The sequence below is a fragment of the Hyperolius riggenbachi genome, chromosome 7 (genome assembly GCF_040937935.1).
Source record: "Hyperolius riggenbachi isolate aHypRig1 chromosome 7, aHypRig1.pri, whole genome shotgun sequence".
NCBI classification, from domain to species: domain Eukaryota; kingdom Metazoa; phylum Chordata; class Amphibia; order Anura; family Hyperoliidae; genus Hyperolius; species Hyperolius riggenbachi.
This window is the reverse complement of record NC_090652.1, coordinates 90,347,633-90,367,969: the sequence shown is the minus strand read 5'-3', so window position 1 is coordinate 90,367,969 and position 20,337 is coordinate 90,347,633. Positions and strand designations below refer to the sequence as shown.

At 43.8% G+C, this 20,337-nt stretch overlaps 1 protein-coding gene across 6 annotated transcripts in view; it reads right to left on the bottom strand.

Annotated features, from left to right (window-relative positions):
* The window catches only part of LOC137524445 (hexosaminidase D-like), a 143,163-nt gene that overhangs the window by 84,393 nt on the left and 38,433 nt on the right, over nucleotides 1–20,337 (bottom strand). The window contains exon 1 of one of the 6 annotated variants that reach the window (XM_068244310.1): nucleotides 14,330–14,398. The exons of 4 other annotated variants lie outside the window; for them this stretch is intronic. In XM_068244310.1, the coding sequence (XP_068100411.1) occupies nucleotides 14,330–14,354 (25 nt within the window). In that variant the 5' untranslated portion in view covers nucleotides 14,355–14,398. Of the gene's footprint in view, nucleotides 1–14,136; nucleotides 14,160–14,329; nucleotides 14,399–20,337 lie in introns of those variants that run through there. One more of the 6 variants, XM_068244313.1, reaches the window with a different exon arrangement.

The window sequence follows — 20,337 nt, the reverse complement described above, 5'->3', positions numbered from 1 at the left end:
ATAATTCTGCATTGATTCTGATTTATGCAAATGTACATAAATCAACTGCGGCAGTTGATTTAATTGCTCATGAAATCAAATAATTTGATATGTTGTTAAAATTTGGTTTGGTGACTACGAATTAAATGGTACCGGAGAAGTTTTATACATGCCTGGGGCTTCTTCCAGCCCCCTTCAGGCTAATCAGTCCCTCGCTGTCCACCTCCACCACCTGGATCTTCTGCTATGATTCCTAGTAATTCAGCCAGTCAGCGCAGTCCGGGCGCATGCCGCTTCCACAGCCAGGAGCGTTCTGCACCTGCGCAATAGTACTGCGCAGGTGTAGTAGGCTCCCGGCGGCGGAGTGTGTGCATGCGCACTACGCCAGACTGGCTCAAGTACCTGGACTCATAGCAGAAAATCCAGGTGGTGCAGGAGGACAGCGAGGGACTGATTAGCCTGAAGGGGGCTGGAGGAAGCCCCAGGTATGAATAAAAAACTTTAATTTCATCTGTCTCAGGTTTACTTTGTTACACAGTAGTACTATACTCTACATATGCACTCCCCACAGAGCTGCAGGGAATCCACTGAGAATGTTGTGCACATTGAACACAGAAGTGTTGTCTATCACCCATAAACCTGGTTCAGATTGTGCATGAAGAATGTGTAATAGAGGAAGAATCTCTTTATTCCCCTGCAGAGTACCTGCACATCACTCTTAGATGTACCCACAGTTACATTGCCTAGGGCCTGATCCATGTTCTTTGTTCCGGTCTGTACCTTTTACAAGTACTCTTACCAAGGACTAGTTTTAGTCTATGACTAAAGGGAATAAATATGGCAATCTCCATATCCTTCTCACTTCAGTTGTCTTTTAAAATTCCTAAAGCGTTGGCAGTTAAGAGACAAATTTCATGTTACATACTTTCATTCAACAAGATTGTAATATGCAATTTAGAGGAGTCGGAGTCGAGGAGTCGGAGGAATCCTAAACTGAGGAATTGGTGGATTTTTGTACCTACTCCACAGCCCTGTCAACAAGCATGCAGAGCAGGTGCTCTGACTGAAGTCAGACTGGATTAGCTGCAGGCTTGTTTCAGGTCTGTGATTCAGCCGCTTCTGTAGCCAAAGAGATCAGCAGGCTGCCAGGCAACTGGTATTGTTTAAAAGGAAACATCCATATCCCTCTCAGTTAAGTTTCCCTTTAATGCAATTTGCAAACTTCTTGGAACTAAGCAAACCAATGGCACTTCCTAGCCATTTTGACTGGGCCACTTACAGACGCACATTTAAAATGGCCACGGGCAAATTTGGGCACAGGGTATAGCCGAAAGATGGCTCACCCTGCTCCCACTGAAACTTAGGGCCAGGTTAACCTCCTTGCGACTGCCAGTTGGCGTTAGGCGGTCACAAGGTGGCAGCCCCAAGTCCGCGCAACGCCAATTGCCGTGAACTGCTGGGGGCGAGTTTTGCTGGCGATCACACGCGACGATCCCCGATTGAGCGACAGAGCTGAGCTCCGTCATCACTCTACCAGCGGCAATGACACTGTAAGACGGTGAAACGCCTATTTACATTGTACAGCGCTGCAATCTACGGCAGCGCTGTACCGGGGAACTGATGTCTATGAGAGCCAATCAGTGGGATTGACTGCCGGGGGTGGGGGGGGGGGGGGGGGGGTTTGAATAAAAAGAAAAAAAATAGACAAGTGTATTAAAAATAAAGGAACAAATAAACAAAAAAATAATTAAACATCCCAGCAGCGCTCAGAGCCCACCAACAAAAAGCTGTGGATCTGAGGGAACTCGAGTGGCCTAATCTCCATTCTCCCATCCAGTGACTGACTAAGCATTGCTTTGTTACCATGTATTCATACTGTGCTGCGTGATCTGGTTTGCGTGTATTCCTGTATTATCTTATTGCTCTAAATCACCCCTACATTTTGTCTGTAACCTTAACTAAATGTACAGCGCTGTGTAATATGTTTGCGCTTTATAAATACAATAAATAAATACTTGGCTAGTTTGCAGGCATGCCTTAATCCTTCCTTGCGTGCTTGCTAGCAAGCTGCTCCTGTGTGGACAGATCACAGACAAATCATTCCAGCCCCCAGCCTGTGTCTCATGACTCTACAAGAAAGGGAAGGTGAAAGAGGCAAGATGGAGAGAAACACTGTGGCCCATATGCAATTCACTTTTTCTCCTGAGTTTTATCCTTAGTGATATTTTGATACCTCGTCATAAAAAAAGCCTTTTAGACCCCAGCAAGTAATAAAATACCCATAATAATTTTGATCGGACCTTTTCACCAACTTTTAGGTATTTTTTCAATTGTAAAATGCTAAGAAGTTATTTTAAAGAGAAGATGAAAATTATCACCTAGGAGAAAACTCAGGAGAAAAAGTGAATGGCATATGGGCCTGTGTGTTTGTGTAATTCCTCGTTTTAGTAGCTAAGCAATGCTGGAGACTAGAGCTTGTATTTTATAGACAGGGGCCATATGCAATTATTTTTTCACCCGTGTTATCTCCTAGGAGATAATTTTCCTATTTGGTTTAAAATAACTTTGAAGTATTTTTCAAACGAAAAAGTGCCCAAAACTTTATGAAAAAGTACTATCAAATTTATTTTAATTATTGCCTTGCTTGCTGGTGGTTTAAAAGGCATTTTATGACAAGGTGTGAAAATATCACCTAGGAATAAACTCAGGAGAAAAAAAGGGAATTGCATATGGCCCAGGAAGTTTTGAATCAGGATTATCATCCTGATTCAATACTTCCTGTCTGTAAAATACAAGCTCTAGTTTATTGGCTAATGATCCTACTAGCATCCTCAAACTAAATATTTACTTTGAAGATGCTGCAGTCATTTTAACCACAGCTGGGAGAACCGGCTTCTCCGGGTGGCGCTGCACCGCTGACACTATCCCCTGACCACATGTAATAACATGTGATCGGAATTTAGAAGAGGATGCTGGGAGTGTATCGCCGTGGGTGGAGGAAGAGGAGAAGGTGGTCCAGTGTCCAGAACAGGTAACTATAAAAGCTCCCTGTGCCACTCTGCATACTCTGCCTAGCCTGCCAGGACGGGGAAGGAACACTTCCCCAGCAGCAGGAAACATTTGGCCCTGCAGCCAAATAAAGTATTACTTTATTTAGCTGCTAAAAGGTTAAAAGAAACACAGTAAGCTTTCAGCTTGTAAGCCTTCTTCAGACATCTATTCCTGTTGACTGACAATGTTAAAACATACAATCAAGAAGGAGGTAGAGAGATTTTTTTTGCAAATATAAGTGTCATCCAGATACATTCATTACAAGGTAACTTGCAAGGATTGTGAGGTATTTATGGCAAATAGATAAGACCCTTAAGGTGCCCATACACTCGTCAGATTGGCAGAAGATAGATAAGAAATGCATCTGATGATCTATCTGATGCGTTTTTAGAACATTTTTTACCAGGATAGAATTCCAATAGATTTCAGTTTGAAATCTGTTGAAATTCGATCTGATGGCATTTTTTTGCCATCAGATTTCCATTAAGGCCAATGCAAACTGATAAGCAATCTCATCAGATCGACCTAAATTTTCCACCCTGCAAGTTCGATGGAAATCCATCGAAATCGATCGAAATCGGCCGTCGATCGGTCGATTGGTCAACCGATTTGCGATCGATCGATCGATCGCGATCGATCGGTCGGCCAGAAAATCGGCTGAGTGTATGGGCTGCTTTAGTTTACTTAACCACTTGACGACCAGGGGATTTTTCAGTGATCGGTGCTGCGTGGGCTCTACAGCCCGCAGCACCGATCAGGAGTGCAGCAGGGTGATCAGACTACCCCCCTTTTTCCCCACTAGGGGGGTCTGATCGCCGCCGGCTGCATTTGCTTAGCGGGGGGGGGGGGGGGGCTCTTCAAAGCCCCCCTCCGCCCGCTCCCTCCCTCTCCCTTCCCCTCTGAGCGGCGCAGGACGGATATCCGTCCTGCGCCTGATAGGATAGGCTTCTGCCTATCAGATGCCGGCGATCCCCAGCCAATCAGAGGCCGGGGATCGCCGATCTACGTCACGGCGCTGCTGCGCAGCAGCGCCGTATGATATAAACAGCGGGGATTTCTTCCCCGCCTGTTTACATTTTGCCGGCAAGCCGCGATCGGCAGCTCTCCGGCTGTTCACGGAGACACCCTCCGTGAACTGACATGGAAAGGCAGTTTCCATGGAAACCCTCAGACAACCAGTTTACGCCAATCGGCGTTAGCTGGTCGTCAAGAGGTTAACGTGTACCGGAGCTCCCAAAAACAAAAAGATCTATACATACCTGGGGCTTCCCTCCAGCCCCATCAGCTTGGACCGCTCCCATGCTGCCATCCTCCCATGTCTGCAGCAACGTTACCAGGTCCCCGCACTTCCGTCAGTCGGCGGGGGGGGGGGGGGTTGTGGGAGGGGGAACCACCGCCTGGGCTGGGTTTGTGATCGGGAGCAGCTGAGAAACAGGGAATTAATCTCTTTCAGCTGTCTGTGGGAAAGAGGCCTAGGTTATTGCACAGAGCCAGTTGGATCCAGATGGCTTATAATTATGGACCCTATTCATGATCATGTATTTTGTACCCTGTTTGCTTTGTGTAGCTTGTCAGGTAATAATAATTAGCCTTCCGGATCTTCATAGCGCTGAGCAAAGATTAAATTTAGCTTGAGGTGCACCAGAGCATGCAGATCAGGTGCTCTGACTGAAGTCGGTCTGGATTAGTTGCATGCTTGTTTCAGGTCTGTGATTCAGCCACTGCTGCAGCCAAAGAGATCAGCAGGACTGACAAGCAACTAATATTGTAAGGAAACATCCATATACCTCTCAGTTTAGGTTCTCTTTATATAATGCAGCCAAGTGGTGCTTGTGGCTTGCAGCTGGGGCGCCGAACTACCTGCTCGTGGAAAAGAGGCCTTAACCTTAACCAATTCCAGTTCCTGTAGAGCAAACAATTGACCCAAAGTCAGATTTTAAGCTCATCTCTGCTGCAGATGGCAAAAGACAGAATTTGGTACCTGTGTCAAATGCTCTTTGTTACCTTACCCAAAAGAATAATGAGCTGGGCAAACCCCTAATCAAATGAATCCAAAAAAGTTAGCATTCATGGCTCACAAGCCACCTTGGAATACAAAAAGCTTTATTAAAGAGGAGCTGCCAGCCATACTATCTCAGAACAAACAAACACATATATAAGTAGATAAATACTTGCTCTACTTACATAACACATGTATTGCACTGTCCACGTTTTGATTTTAGTGATTTTTCTACAATAAAAGAAAAAAAAAAAAAGAAGAGAAATCCTTCTTAGCATTTCCCATTTTAACTGTGGCATTTTATAGCCAATCCTGATGTAATTTCCTCCCTTACTCTCCTTTGCCTGATTTGCCCGCCTTTCACTATAGAAAGTGCATTGTCTCAGCATGATAAATATTGGCCAATCAGAGAGGAACAGAGGTGTGGGATGAGAAAACAGGAGGGAAAGAGGCTTCTGCCAATCAGGCTGCATTACTTACCGTAAGTCTGAAAGGAAGTAGAGGAGCAAAAAATGACAACCCAGCATGCCCTGCAACTTCCTTTTTTTGTGTACCAAATAAGTGTCAGCTAAACTTGGGAATGATCATTTATCAACAACAAACGTAAGAGTGATTTTAACTTTTGGATTTCCTGGTTAGCATCCTTATTACTGGTTTACCAGATAAAAATAAAGAATTCCTTTTTTTTTTTTTTTCATGCCCGACAGTTTCACTCTAAATAGAAAAACGGTTGACACGGCTTACCCAAACATGCAAATATGAATAGAGTTCAGCAACTGTTTGTTCAATCTATTTAAAACTTATGAAGACGCGGAATATACTGCTATATAGACCGCTGTCAATCTATAAGTGTAAAAAACGTTTGGTCATAAACCGCTGAATAAACATGTCTCTCAAACCAGAGAACAAATGCAAAACCAATTGGTTCAGCACACGTCCACTCATTCACCACACATATAGGCCAGTGTCTCTATAAACGGGGGCCCCCTTTAGAGTAGATAAATGCTTGGCGTAAGCAATAACGACGTATGCTTATGTAATTCAATACATTGTCCATGCAGCTAAAATAGTTGAAAGCAGAGATGGATTAAGATGTAATGGGGTCCTAGGCAAGGTAGTAGATCTGGGGCCACCTTTTTGGTCGTTTTGGTAAGCTAAAGTGGAGAGAGATCAAAAAAGGTGGCAGGTGGGCCCCATGACACACACTAGGCCCCAGCACCTGCCTAGGTTGCCTGGTGGATGATCCTGCTCTGATTGGAAGGATCTCACCACAGGACTCTCGGCTGCTAGTCTTCTTTCCTCTTTATGTAGACCATGTATGGCTGTCTTTAGAAGTCACAAGCCAAATAAGGGTGTGAACACACATCCAATTTTGATAGGCCAATTTTACCATTTCCTTGTAATATGAAAGCTTACCTACACAATCTCTTCAGAGTATTTAAAATCTGTTGGCCCTCATACTACTTGGGAGTGGTAAAATTGGCCAATAAAAATTGGATGTGTGTACACACCCTAAGAGCTGCGATCTGTTTCTTTGAAAAAATATTATAATTCTCCACAAAGATTAATAGATCCAAAAAAAATGAACATCTTTAAGACTATATCGCACATCAAATTGTAAAATACCGGTCATTCACATTAAGTTATAAAAAGCTTAAAGTGAACCTCCAGACTAAAAATCTACTCGGCAGCACAGAACAGGCCTGGTGTTTCTTTAACAGTTTCACAGCATCAGAACTTTGTTTTTCTTACCCAAGCCTCATTTTTAGCTGCACAGAAGCTAAGCTTCAAAAGAAATCTGCCCGGGCATTTTTCCCCTGATGCTGTACAAAGCATGATGGGATTTCTGATGATGTTCTCGTTGCTTAGCCCGCACAGCTGGGAGGGGTGATCAGGACACAGGACAGTTGGAACTGTGTCTCATGCTCCCTGTCACCTCCTTTCAACTAAAAGATGGCTGCCCCCATGAAATCACAAACATTTGCATGTTCTTTTAAAACAGGGTGGGTAAGAGATGGGTAAGAGATTATATTACCTATTTCAATTAACATAACTAATGTAACGTAATGACAGTATGTTTAGGCCGAAGTTCCTCTTTAAGCAACTCATTTCCTTTCCAGATAGAGAGGCAGTCATCTATGTACCTTTTCCAATATAGTAGCGGACCTTCCGAAAACTGTGTTAAAAACATCCTTTCCCATCCTGCCATATATAAGTTGGCCACACTTGGTGCATGCCTTCCATTGCAAATCCATCCTATACCCACAGACGCTGTATACCACATATTCACTCAGCTCTGACTGATCACACCAGTGGGTCAAGAGAGAAGGGCAACACTGTAGCACTGGTGAACGTACTTACTTCGTATTTGACCGATTGGAGCCGCTGAGCTGGTCTCATCACCTGGCTGCTTTTCCATTCCTGCCCCGCTGCTGCTTTTGTCTTTTTGCAGATGTCACAAGCTGCTATACAAGCGGCAAGCATAGCAGGATGTTCCTGTGAAGCAAGTCCAGAACCTGGGAGCTGGGAGACCCTGAAACCCAGGGCAGTGCACAGTTAGGGACTTAATGCAGATGGACAGATTTAGCTCTGCCTACCCACGTTTCACATCCTAATTGGATGCTTATTCAACTATGACAGTTTAAGGACACATGAAGTGAGTAAAAAACAAACAAACGGACTTCTGGTTCCGGCGCCTGTATGAGAGGACTGAGGTAGCTGAGCTCCGCTACTGCTCGCCTTAAATCTTGATACGCAACCCGCCAAACCGACTCAAAAACCGGCTGAACATTCTCAGCAGGAGGAGGATACCCTGGGGACGAGAACCGGCCGATGGAGAAGTACATTACCCGCTCCACGAACAAAAGCAGGCCGCAGCCCTCGGAAGGGCGCGCATCCAAGATGGCGTCTAAGCACTCCCAGCAAGGAAGAAGCGGGGAGAGAAGCTCACAATCAGGTGACTGGGACATAGATATCGAGGACGTGGAAAGCAGAAGACCACAATCTAAGAGGGATTCAAGGGACATAGCGGCAGAAGTGGCGAAACGAATCAGTTCAGACCTCCAACATATCGTGGAAGAGGCGGTGAAGAAGTCGCTAGGCCCGATCACAAGGCAGTTAAAGGAACATGCCGGATGAATAGGAGAGGCAGAGAAGCGTATCAGGCAGTTAGAAGCGGATTTAGACAGCACAAATAGACAGCTGGAAATATCACAGAGAACACAACAATTCTTTAATGATAAGATTGAAGACCTGGAGAATCGCTCAAGGAGGAATAACCTCAGAGTAGTGGGCCTCTCTGAGAAGCAATTAAAGGATATTAATGACTTTTGTGAATTAACCCTCCCAGAGCTCCCATGCAAGGCGGAAAGGGCCCACAGGGTGGGACAAGCACGGAAATCCGATTAAAAAAAGCCGCCACAAATAGTAATGGTCAGATATCTAGACTGTAAAGACAAGCAGTGTTTGCTGACAGCATTCAAGACACGTAAAGATGACCTGATGTATGATAATCGCCGCATCCTCATCTTTAATTCCTTATTCCTTAGATGTATCAAAACGCAGACAGGCTTTCAGTACAGTGTGCACTGAACTGGTCAAAAGGGGGCTACGATTTGCCTTACAGTACCCTGCCACATTGAGAGTCACAGGTTCAGACGGCGAGACATATGTCTGCAAAAAAAGTAGAGGATGCAGAAAAATTCCTGTCACAACCGGCAGCTAGACAGCCATCCCCAAGAGGCTCACCAGCAATAGAAAATAGTCAGGAGGAGGAAACCTGAAGAGATGTTCGACTCTAACACTTTTTAATTTAAAGATTGGTGCAACATGTCTTTGAACACCTACAAGTAAGGTGGTGTAGTTATATTTTTTACCTGTTTACTTTATACGTTCAAATTGAAGGCATGGGCAAAGGAGAGAATGGAAGATTTTGGTTCGTGATCCAATGATCATACAGGGAAGAAGTGAAGGCCAAATCGGTGTGATGATAAAACCACAAGGAAGCATTATTAGAACAGAAGAGGCAATCAGCCGCTCTACAGATGACACCAAAGACGCATCTTTGCTTCTGGGGTTTTTGGGTTTGGGGGGGGGGGGGGGGGGGGGTATCAATCTCTCTTCGGGGTCATTCAATTACAGGTTGCCCAAAGGCCTCTAGAAAATTCTGGGTCAGATCATATAGTTCATGCAAATTTTGTAATTGTATATGCAGAAAATTGTATATGCTACCTGCCTGCCAGCTGACACAATTAAATCCCATCATTTAGAGCATAAATGGGTATTAAAGTCATAACATGGAATGTTAAGGGACTACGATCCCCTATAAAGAGATCACAAGTACTAAGACATCTGAAAAAGCTAAAAGCTGATGTAGCCTAGCCATGTTACAAGAGAAACATCTGTGGGCTAATGAACTCAAATTTATGGAAAAATCCTGGGTAGCCACATGTCATGGCTTACCAGCTCTAGGCAAAAAAAGCAGGGGTAATTACACTAATTAGTAGATCCTTACAAGCAAAAACAGAAGTTATTCATTGCGAAGCTGCAGGTAGATGGCTGGGGGTTAGACTTCAATTACCTGGTCAAACTATAGATATTCATAATATATATGGGCCGAACTCCGAACAAACCAGCTTTATTCAGAATATACAGTGGCAACTCACACAACAACCACAAGCCAAACTGGTAATAGGGGGTGACTGGAATGAAGTCATAAATATTCACGAGGATAGGTCAGGAAAAAATAGAGCGAGTTCAGGAATTAAAGCAAGCGGAGATACTGCTTTAAGTAAATTGAGTGAGGATCTTCATCTTATAGATGCTTGGAGGTACATACATCCATACGATAGAGAATACACTTTTTTGCTCGAGAGTACACGGGACATTTTCCCAAATTGATTATATTTTCCTAAGCGAGCACCTCGTTAGTAGGTTGCAAAAGGCCGAAATATCAGACATGGTTATATCTGACCACAGTCCAGTGACAATAGATATTAGTGAAAAAATGCAGAGAGGCACAGATGTACTTTGTAGGTTTCCTGAGCATTTATATAAAGACGAAGAGTTTTACCTTTTACTCAAGAATTGGTGGCTAGAATATAAAAAAGAGGACAATAGGGAACATCAGACAAACCCTCATCTCCTCTGGGATACTGCTAAAGCAGTATTGCGGGGACGCATTATTGCATATACAGCAAAAAAAACAAAAAACAAATAGCCAAATTATACGAAGAGGCAGTACAGCAGTACAGGCAGTTAGAGTTGCCTATAGGCAATATAATCTTAATCCTTCCACTTCTGAAAGAGACAAATGGCTGAAGGCTAAAACCAATGCTGATCAATGGTTCAAAGAAAGAGAAATAATACATAACTCTTTCAGAGAGTTACAATACTATAAATTTGGAAGTAAAGCGGGCCATCTCCTAGCACTCATGGCCAGAGGCCGCTTCTCTCCCTCGGTTATTCATGCAATAAAAAACCCAGAAGGTTCATCGATTCACCAACACAGAGAGGTGAACAATGTGTTTGCTCAATTTTACCAATCCCTATACAAACAGCCTGAAATTCTAAATACACAAGGGATGGAGGAGGTCTTAAAAGACCTAATACTTCCTAAAGTATCTGAAGATGATCTAACAATGCTTAATGAGGAAATAACGGAATCTGAAATTAAAGAGAGGATCAAAAATGTAGCTAATCACAAGGCCCCAGGCCCTGATGGGTTACCAGGGGAATTTTACAAAATTCTAAAAGAAGAAATTGCCCCGACTTTACGGCAAATATACAATAAAATCTTGAAAGGGGAAAAAATGTTAGATTCAGGGCCGGAAGCTTACATCAAGCTATTGTTGAAACCAGGGAAGGATCCTCAGAACCCAGGATCATACCGAGCAGTTTCACTTATAAATCAAGACCCCAAACTGCTCACCAAAATCATGGCTGATAGGCTTGCCCTATTTCTTCCCAAATTAATACATGAAGAGCAAGTGGGTTTCATAAAAGGCAGGGCAGCAGTGTCCAATGTTAGAAAAGTACTGACAGTACTCGAACAGGTTAAGGCCTACCCCCACCACATATAAAAATAGCGCTATTGTGATGTTTGACGCTGTAAACTAGAACTGAACGGAGAAAGTCATTATGAAAATGGGCATAGGTTCTTTCCTGAATATGTTTCGCCTTATATACAATAATCCGAAAGCCAGAATTTATACTCCTGGATTCCTGTCAAAGCCTTTTAGTCTTTCTAGGGGTACTAGACAGGGCTGCCCCCTATCTCCCCTCCTTTTTAACATAGCGCTAGAACCGCTAGCTAGGAAACTACATAGGGAACTAGAGGGAATTAAATTGGGTCAGTTGAAAGTAGTACAAACAAATTTCGCAGATGATCTGTTACTATTTTTATCAGACCCGCGTTCGCAACTACCAAACGCTCTACAGATCATTAGGGACATAGGGATTTATTCAGGTTTTAAGATAAATATACAGTGGCTTGAAAAAGTATTCGGCCCCCTTGAAGTTTTCCACATTTTGTCATATTACTGCCACAAACATGCATCAATAATATCCGAAGATATAATATATCATGCCTATTTAGGCAAGTAAGAGATTGGTTAATAGGAACTTCAGGTTTTTCTAATACCCTCTTGGAACGCCATATAGCAGAACCATGGAACCTAATAGGACTACTGCATGCCAGTTGGTTAAACGTACCTTTACGTCTAAAGCACAATATCATCTATAGAGACACCATGATAGCATGGAGGGAAACAAGGAAGATATTCCGATTACCCTGGAAAATTTCAAAATACATGCCATTAGAAGGGAACCCCAGTTTTATCCCAGGAATCTTACATGATAATTTTGGAAAATGGGCAGAAAAGGGGATTACTAAACTAGGTAACCTATTAAATCTAAAAGAAAATAGATGGCTCTCCTTTAGAGAGATTCGTCAGCAGTATGGCGTTCCAAGATCGGATTTTTTGACACTAGCTCAAATCCAATCCTTTACCAAAGCCCATCTACAGAATATCACCTCTATAGCATGCATTCTACCATATGATGTCTTATTGAAACCGAGGGAAAATATCATTATCAGATATAAAAAAGGCACTGGGAGGAGTGGGCCTACAAGCTAAATGTAAAAGCAGTATGTCAAGTTGGAATAAACACTTCTCAGTCCCAGAAATAGAGAGGAAGATCGTTGAGGGTAACAATACTGTTAGAAAGGTAATAGTAAGCGAAAAATGGCGAGAATCTCATCTAATGATGATATATCAAGCCAAATACGCCTTTATCATATAAAGAACCAAGACCAGGATATGTTGATCACTGCCCAAAATGTAAATATCCAAGAGCTAATATGATTCATTGTCTTTGGTTTTGTCCTCTTATCCAAATTTATTGGGACTCGGCGATCAAATTTATTAATAAGCTCAGCAAGAACGTAATAGACAAAGATCCGATGCTCCTTTTATTCCATTGTCTTTAAGAGTCAAATCCGCCGAAACACATACCGGACCTGGTACACATCTGTCTACTAGCAGCACGCAAGGCAATATACAATAAATGGGTCTATCCCACAGTACCCACTGTATGAGACTTGAAGGAAGAACTGAAATACATTATGTTATTTGATAAACTGGAGGCTCATACTCACCAAGAAAAATCAGCAAAAAAATTCTTTAAACGATGGAAGACTTATCTGATACAAACAAATAATAATGACCAGGCAGGAGTTGCAGGTCCTGGTTCAACCCTTCAAATACTCATCTTGGTATGCAACAGAAAAACTCTAAAGCACCCCAGGCCCACTCGAACTGGAAACTTCTTGACTTCTCCATTCTTCACATTTTTCTAGGACCTAGTAGCTATTTTTCTATTTCTTGAACTGTGGTCAAAGATAGAAAACGGCCAAATGGGTAAACTAAACACTCTTTAGGGCTTTTATGACCCAGTAGGATTGAAGAGAGATTGGAGGGGTGGAAAGGGGGGAAACGGCGAGGGAGGGAAGTAAGGGGGGGGGGGGGAATGGGATAAAAAGCCCGGTGTTATAAATACTTTTTGTATATTATACTGTTCATGGTTTAAATGTTTGAAAATTAATAAGACATAGAAAGAAAAAAAAAAAAAAAGCGAACACATTTCACTTACCTGGGGCTACAAGTCACGTCTGTCCCTCGCTGCAGGTCCGGTCTTCTCCTGTCTCCCGCTGGCAGCCTCTGAGGATCGCTGACCCCCAATGGGACAGAGTCTTCTACGCATGCACCAGTCACCAGGAGTGTACTGCGCATGTAGATGGCGCAGGCACACGCCCACGCAGAAGAGCACAATCCATCTGGGGGTTGGCGATCTCCAGAGGCTGCCAGCGGGAGACAGGAGAAGACCGGAGCTGCGGCGAGGGGCGCGCGTGACTTGTAGGGGCTGGAAGAAGCCCCAGGCAAGTAAAAATAGGGATTCACCTCGTGAGTCCTTTAAAGTAGCATAAGGCTGATCGTTCACAGCGGTGCGGTGTAATAACCGCATTGTAACGTGGCTTGCCGTACTGCAGTGCACCACCTGTGTGATGTCCATAGTACGGCTGGTGTGTTATAATAGTGTGCGACATCCCAAAGCAGAGCATGCGGTGCATTACTGCAAACCCTACACATTAACTGTAAAGGTGGCCACACACCATACAATTTTTTAAATATTTTTCAAATTCAAGAATTGCAATTAATTTTTCTGACTGATTGTAACATTTCAAAAATCTGACCAATGTACCACACACATGCATTCAATTCTTCCTCAATTATAAAAAAACAATGATTGAAAACTGAGAAAATTGCTTGGGTACATATTCATAAATTGACAATCTACCACACACCATTCTATCAGAAAAATCCACCATTCCCGATCAACTTTTATCGAATAAAAAGAGGAAATCGGATTGGATTTCTTGCTCGAATAAAAAAAAAGTTTTTTAGGGAAATGTTTTTATCAAATTGCCATAAAATCGGATAATTTTGTTGCATTGTTTGTGGCCATACTTTCCATTGAGAGTATCCGTCCCTGTATGTGACACAACGCATGGACAACACACAGCACCACCTTCCTGTTCCATTGCATACCTGCTGCTACAGGAAACACAACACCCACTGTCAACCGTCCTAAAAGAAAAACAGGCAGCATGTATTTGCTATGGCATGTTAGCAGTATTTGAGGTCTACAATTGGCAACAAAGTTAGCCCTAAAGTATCTATCACACCTGAGCTATGCAGTGAGCCAGGAACAAACGTGTGAAGGAAAAGGACAGACAGTTACCTGAGCAGCCTAGGAGATCCCCCATGCAGCGACTGATCACCTCTGACACTTGCTGCAGCGGCTAGTCACACTGCGGAGTACAAACCAGGAAGTCTCTGGCAAAACTAGTATTTCCTGCTCTGATGAAATGTCACTGACACTGAGGCTACCAGGCAATTGTTACCATTATAAGGGCAGTTGACAAGTGTCAAGCAGTCCTTTGTGCCGGATTCCAACAGTGGCTGTTTGCAAAAAGGAATATGAAAGTCTAAACAATGCTGCAGATACTAAGCATATGCAGTACAGGTAGTCCATAAGCAACAGCTTTATAAAAGCTACACAGTTTTATCAGTAATAACTGATATTTATAGCAAAGCAAAGTAGGTCTAATCAAAAACCAAATACTGCAGTCTGAGCATAATACAAAATTCCAACAGCAGAGCCGGGACAAGGTCCTCCAGCACCCAAGGCTGAGACACCAAAGTGCGCCCCTCCATCCCTGCCACCCCAGCCATCACACACTGATTGCTATTAGACTAAGAAGTGCCTCAGGGCCCCCTACCTCTCCGACACCTTAATCTCTCGTTATCTGGCTTGCAGTCACTGTCATGTATCCCCTTTTCTTATTTCTCTCGGCTTCAAACACAATAGGGGAATGATAGCTGAGTGAATTGTCCGCCGAGCTGTACCACTCTGCCTGTACACATGTTGGATTATTATGGCTCTGTACAATTAACCTCCCTGGCGGTAAGCCCGAGCTGAGCTCGGGCTATGCCGCGCAGGAGGATTTCTCAGGCTCTGTTGGGGCGATTCGCCCCATTCAAAGTGCTGTGCGCGCAGCCAGCACTTTGCTAGCCGCGCGCACAGCTCGATCGCCGCCGTTCTGGGGCGATCGCCCGCACGCAGCGGCGGAAGTGGGCCCCCCCACCGCTAGAGTCAATGAACCTATGAGTTCCGGGCAGCGCTATGGGCTGGATCGAGTGCGCCTGACGTCAGGACGTCGGCTGACGTCATGGCGACAGGAGAAGCCAAACAGGGGAACGCGTTATATACGCGCTCCCCTGTTTGTTATTGATGCCGGCGATGATCGCACTAGAGGGCCACATGCGCCCTCTAGTGGTGTTTCATGTAGCTACCACTCTGGTAGCTTTACATGAAACAAAAACAAAACAAAAAAAACAAAAAAAAAGGATTTTTGCCCATTTGGCAAAATAAATTAACCGCCAGGGAGGTTAACAAGCTGACACATCATTGCATTCCAGCGGTTCTGGAGGTGTGTTTAGCTTACAGGAACAACAAAAGAGGATTTGCATATTCAGCAGTGATGCAATGTGGGAGACATCATATGCCCACGCCAATCTGAATAATCGCACATACCTTCTGTTTTAAGAGGGCAAATTTTATTTTGCATAGCATTTTGGTAAGAGGGCTTTTCGGTCTCTTTTAGCCCCTTACGCACGCCTAGGAGCTCTGGTTCACCACAAGGTTGCTGGGTACTCTGTAGCTCCTAATGCTGGGAATGCAAGCTACATTTCTGCCGTTCGATTTGACGCCCATTCGTTTTCCGCGCTAGATTATGCTAGATTATGCTGGCGATTTTCTTATCTTCCATTCGTTTTTCTTATCTTTTCCCATGGTTTCCTATGCATTATCGAGCGCGGAATCGATCGGGCGGGAGATCGGACATTATCGGAAATGATCAATCGAGCCATCTTAAATGGCTCAAAAACATACCGTGTATTCCCAGCATAACATTTGGTAAGGCAGACACCTGGATTGAAAGGACATGATGGGCAGTAAATGCTTTCTTTTCCAATACTTTATATGGCACAGGCTTAGCATTTCCTCTGAGGATAATCTTTATTTGGAGTAAGAGGAAGTAAAGCAAGGATGTGTACGTCACTCAGTCTCATAATATCTTTACAATTAGGTTGGCAAGTGCTTTCCGTACTGCCAGATACAAATATCAGGGATGTTATAACTTTTCCCTGACACATCAGGTACAACTTTCTGGTGCTTGCCTTTGAGATTATTATGTAGGAATAGTATCAGTCCATCTGTAAAAGGTACATTTTTGTACCAGGTTGTTTTCCTAAGACCCAGGTATGGGGCAAGCATTTGAGCTGAACCTCCCCAATGCTTGTTGTAGTCAACAATAGCCCCTGGTTTCTCTGCCTGTTATCTGTGAGACGTCACTGTCATGCTAGCCTCAGTAAGCACTGAGGTTAGCATCAGAACATCTGTGTAGGTCACAGCGATGTCATGTTTCTATGGAGATTAAAAATCAGATGTGAAAATTAAAAATATACATAAAAAACGCTTGCCTTTTCCAAATCGCATTCATTTCACATATGCAAATTGTGATGAGAAATGCACAGTGTACCAGTGGAAATAAGCCCTTATACCAGCCTTTCTCAACCTTTTTACCCTGGAGGAACCCTGCAAATAACTTCTGAATCTCAAGGAACCCCTGCAAACAATTTTTTGATCTTGAGGAACCCCTGTATTTATTTTTCCGGAGGCATGGTCTTTAAAGGGAAGGTTCAGGGACAGTTGGAAAAAATTAAAATCCGAATCCACTTACCTGGGGCTTCCTCCAGCCCGTGGCAGGCAGGAGGTGCCCTCGGCGCCGCTCCGCAGGCTCCCGGTGGTCTCCGGTGGCCGACCCGACCTGGCCAGGCCGGCGGCCAGGTCGGGCCTCTTCTGCGCTCCATTGTGCGTTCCACGCCGGCGCGCTGACGTCATCGGACGTCCTCCGGGCTGTACTGCGCAGGCTCAGTAGTACTGAGCCTGCGCAGTACAGCCCGGAGGACGTCCGATGACGTCAGCGCGCCGGCGTGGAACGCACAATGGAGCGCAGAAGAGGCCCGACCTGGCCGCCGGCCTGGCCAGGTCGGGTCGGCCACCGGAGACCACCGGGAGCCTGCGGAGCGGCGCCGAGGGCACCTCCTGCCTGCCACGGGCTGGAGGAAGCCCCAGGTAAGTGGATTCGGATTTTTATTTTTTACCAACTGTCCCTGAACCTTCCCTTTAAAAGTAGGTGAAGCTGTTAATTTCACTAACTCCTATTACACTGCCCCTCATTACACTGTGTTCATTATTATTCTGACCCCCAATTTAGGGCTTCTTTTTACAGTACCCCCTATTTTGGATGTGCTCTATTATACTTACCTCACGATGGGGGAAAATGCCAGGGAACCCCTGCAGAGTCCTCATGGAACCCTGGGGTTCCAGGGAACCCTGGTTGAGAAAGACTTCCTTATACTAATGCTGGGAATACATGGTTCATTTTTGAGCCATTTAGATGGCTCGATAGATAATTTCCGACATGTCCGATCGTTTCGCCGCTCGATTTCTCATAGAGGTGAATAGAAAAAGATAAGAAAAACGAATGGAAGATAAGAGAATCGACGGCAGAATCGAGCGGCAAAAAACGATCGAGCACAAAATCGAACGGCAGAAATGAACCGTGTATTAACAGCAGAAGGCCTCAAAGCCTGTGTTCAGTATAGTGGACATCAATTCACGTTGTTTGATATGGTGAGAGGAACATTAGAGCATCCAGGGCCATAAAGGATAACAGAGCTGGAACAGATTGTATGAGCGGGAGGGGGGGGGGGGGGGGGAGCAGGCATGCATATGTAGCCCAGCCATAGGTGTAGCTATGTTAGATGGGTCCTGCTCTTTTCCAACTCTGGTGACACCCACAACCTCCGGTGATACACATAAATCAGCAGCATAATGCTAAGCAATTTTATTGGATCCAGAGACTTAGTAATAAAAGATAAAGTTAACAATTTACCTTACAGCAATATGTTCTAACAGATAGGTCATAGTATCTGAACTCACAGCTATAGCAATAATATAATACTAACAGTTGCTTGCAAAGGAATGCAATAGAGAATGATACCTCCAAAGTCTCTGGAAAGGGTTTGGCCCAAAGAAGCACAGATTATTAAGTGCACTTTAAATGACAAGCGTATATACAGTCTGCTATAATCAAACTCAGATAAACGTTTAAGCTAATTCCCCCTACCGCTGGTATATGGGGGGTTTAATTACATTGTTGTGCCCAGGACTGTGGAGTCGGAGTTGGGGCAATTTTGGGTGCCTGGAGAAAAAATGCACTGACACCGACTCCTAATGAATTTAAACTGTAATTAAAATATGATAAAATGTTCTATTTCTCAGATAATAGTCATCATAAATAATTTATACATACAGTAATAGCTGTGCTTAGTCCACAAAAATGAAATAAACCCATCAAAATTAGTTACTTTTGCTGCTTCAATAAAGCAGTCCCCGTATTTTTAAAGTCAGATATACTTATCTGATTGTGATTGTATATAATGTGTACACACAGGAATCTCTTATATATACTAAAATCAGTGTTTCTCAACATTTTATTGGCATGTACCCCTTTTAAAACTGTACTCACCAAGTACCCCCTAGCATAGTAAACATTATCACAAGTACCCCCTTTACAAATATATATTTAATCGTAGTACATGATAATTGGTTCTAAACAATTTCCAAGAATTTACGATTGTTTTTAATTAGCTAAAACACTAATTTGGGGTTGTTTACATAAGATTTATAATTTTCTAAAACTCTAAATTTGTTATTCTTGGTTAAGTATCAAGCCCGAGTACCCCCTGGAACCATCAGAAGTACCCCCTGGGGTACGCGTACCACACGTTGAGAACCTAAGTACTAAATAACATCTATGCTGAATAAAGCCTGATTGTAGCTGTGTCACTAATATAGATGGTCAATGAGATGGAAATAATTCTGCGCAGATGCTGGGTTATGCAAATGTATGCACTCTCTTTGCTCATGAAATCAAATCATTTGATAGGTTGTTAAAATTTGGTTTGGTGACTACGAATTAAAGGGTACCTGAGACGGATGAAAAGAAAAGTTTTATACATACCTGGGGCTTCCTCCCCTACAACGTGGATCTTGTGCTACGAGTCCCGGTAATTCAGCCAGTCAGCGCAGTCCGTCTGGGTGCCGCTCCCACGGCCAGGAGCATTCTGTACCTGCACAATAGAGCTGCGCAGATGTAGTACGCTCCCAGCGGCGGAGTGTGTGCATGCGCACTACGCCAGACTGGCTCAAGTACCTGGACTCCTAGCAGAAGATCCAGGTGGCGGAGGAGGACAGCAAGGGACCGATTAGCCTGAAGGGGGCTGGAGGAAGCCCCAGGTATGTATAATACTTTAATTTCATCTGTATCAGGTTTACTTTGTTACACAGTAGTACTATACTCTAACATATGCACTCCCCACAGAGCTGCAGGGAATCCACTGAGAATGTTGTGCACATAGAACACAGAGGTGTTTATCACCCATAAACCTGGTACATGAAGAATGTGTAATAGAGGAAGAATAGCCTCATTCCCCTGCAGAGTACCTGCACATCACTCTTACATGCACCCACAGTTACATTGCCCAGGGCCCGATAGATGTTCTTTGTTCCGGTCTGGACCTTCTACAAGAACGCTTACCAAGGACTAGTTTTAGTCTATGACTAAAGGGAATAAATATGGCAGTCTACATATCCTTCTCACTTCAGTTGTCTTTTAAAATTCCTAAGCATTGGAAGTTAAGAGATGAATTTCATCTTACATACTTTCAATCAACAAGATTTTAATATGCAAATTAGACGAGTCGGAGTCGAGGAGTCGGTGGAATCCTAAACTGAGGAATCGGAGTCGGTGGATTTTTGTATCGACTCCACAGCCCTGCCTGGAGTTGGAGTAGATGGTTTCAATAAACTGAGTCGTCGGATGATTTTTGAACCAAATCCATAGCCTTTGTAAAAATTAGACTAAGGAGTCGGAGCAATTTTGGGTAGCTGGAGTCGCAGGTTTCATAAACTGAGGAGTCGGATGATTTTTGTACCGACTCCACAGCCCTGGAGCAAACTATCAACTGTCTCAGAGCTGCATTTTATAGAACTACAAATCCCAGCAATATCATTACACAATAAATACACTTGCACAGGTACTGAATAGCCATGCTGGC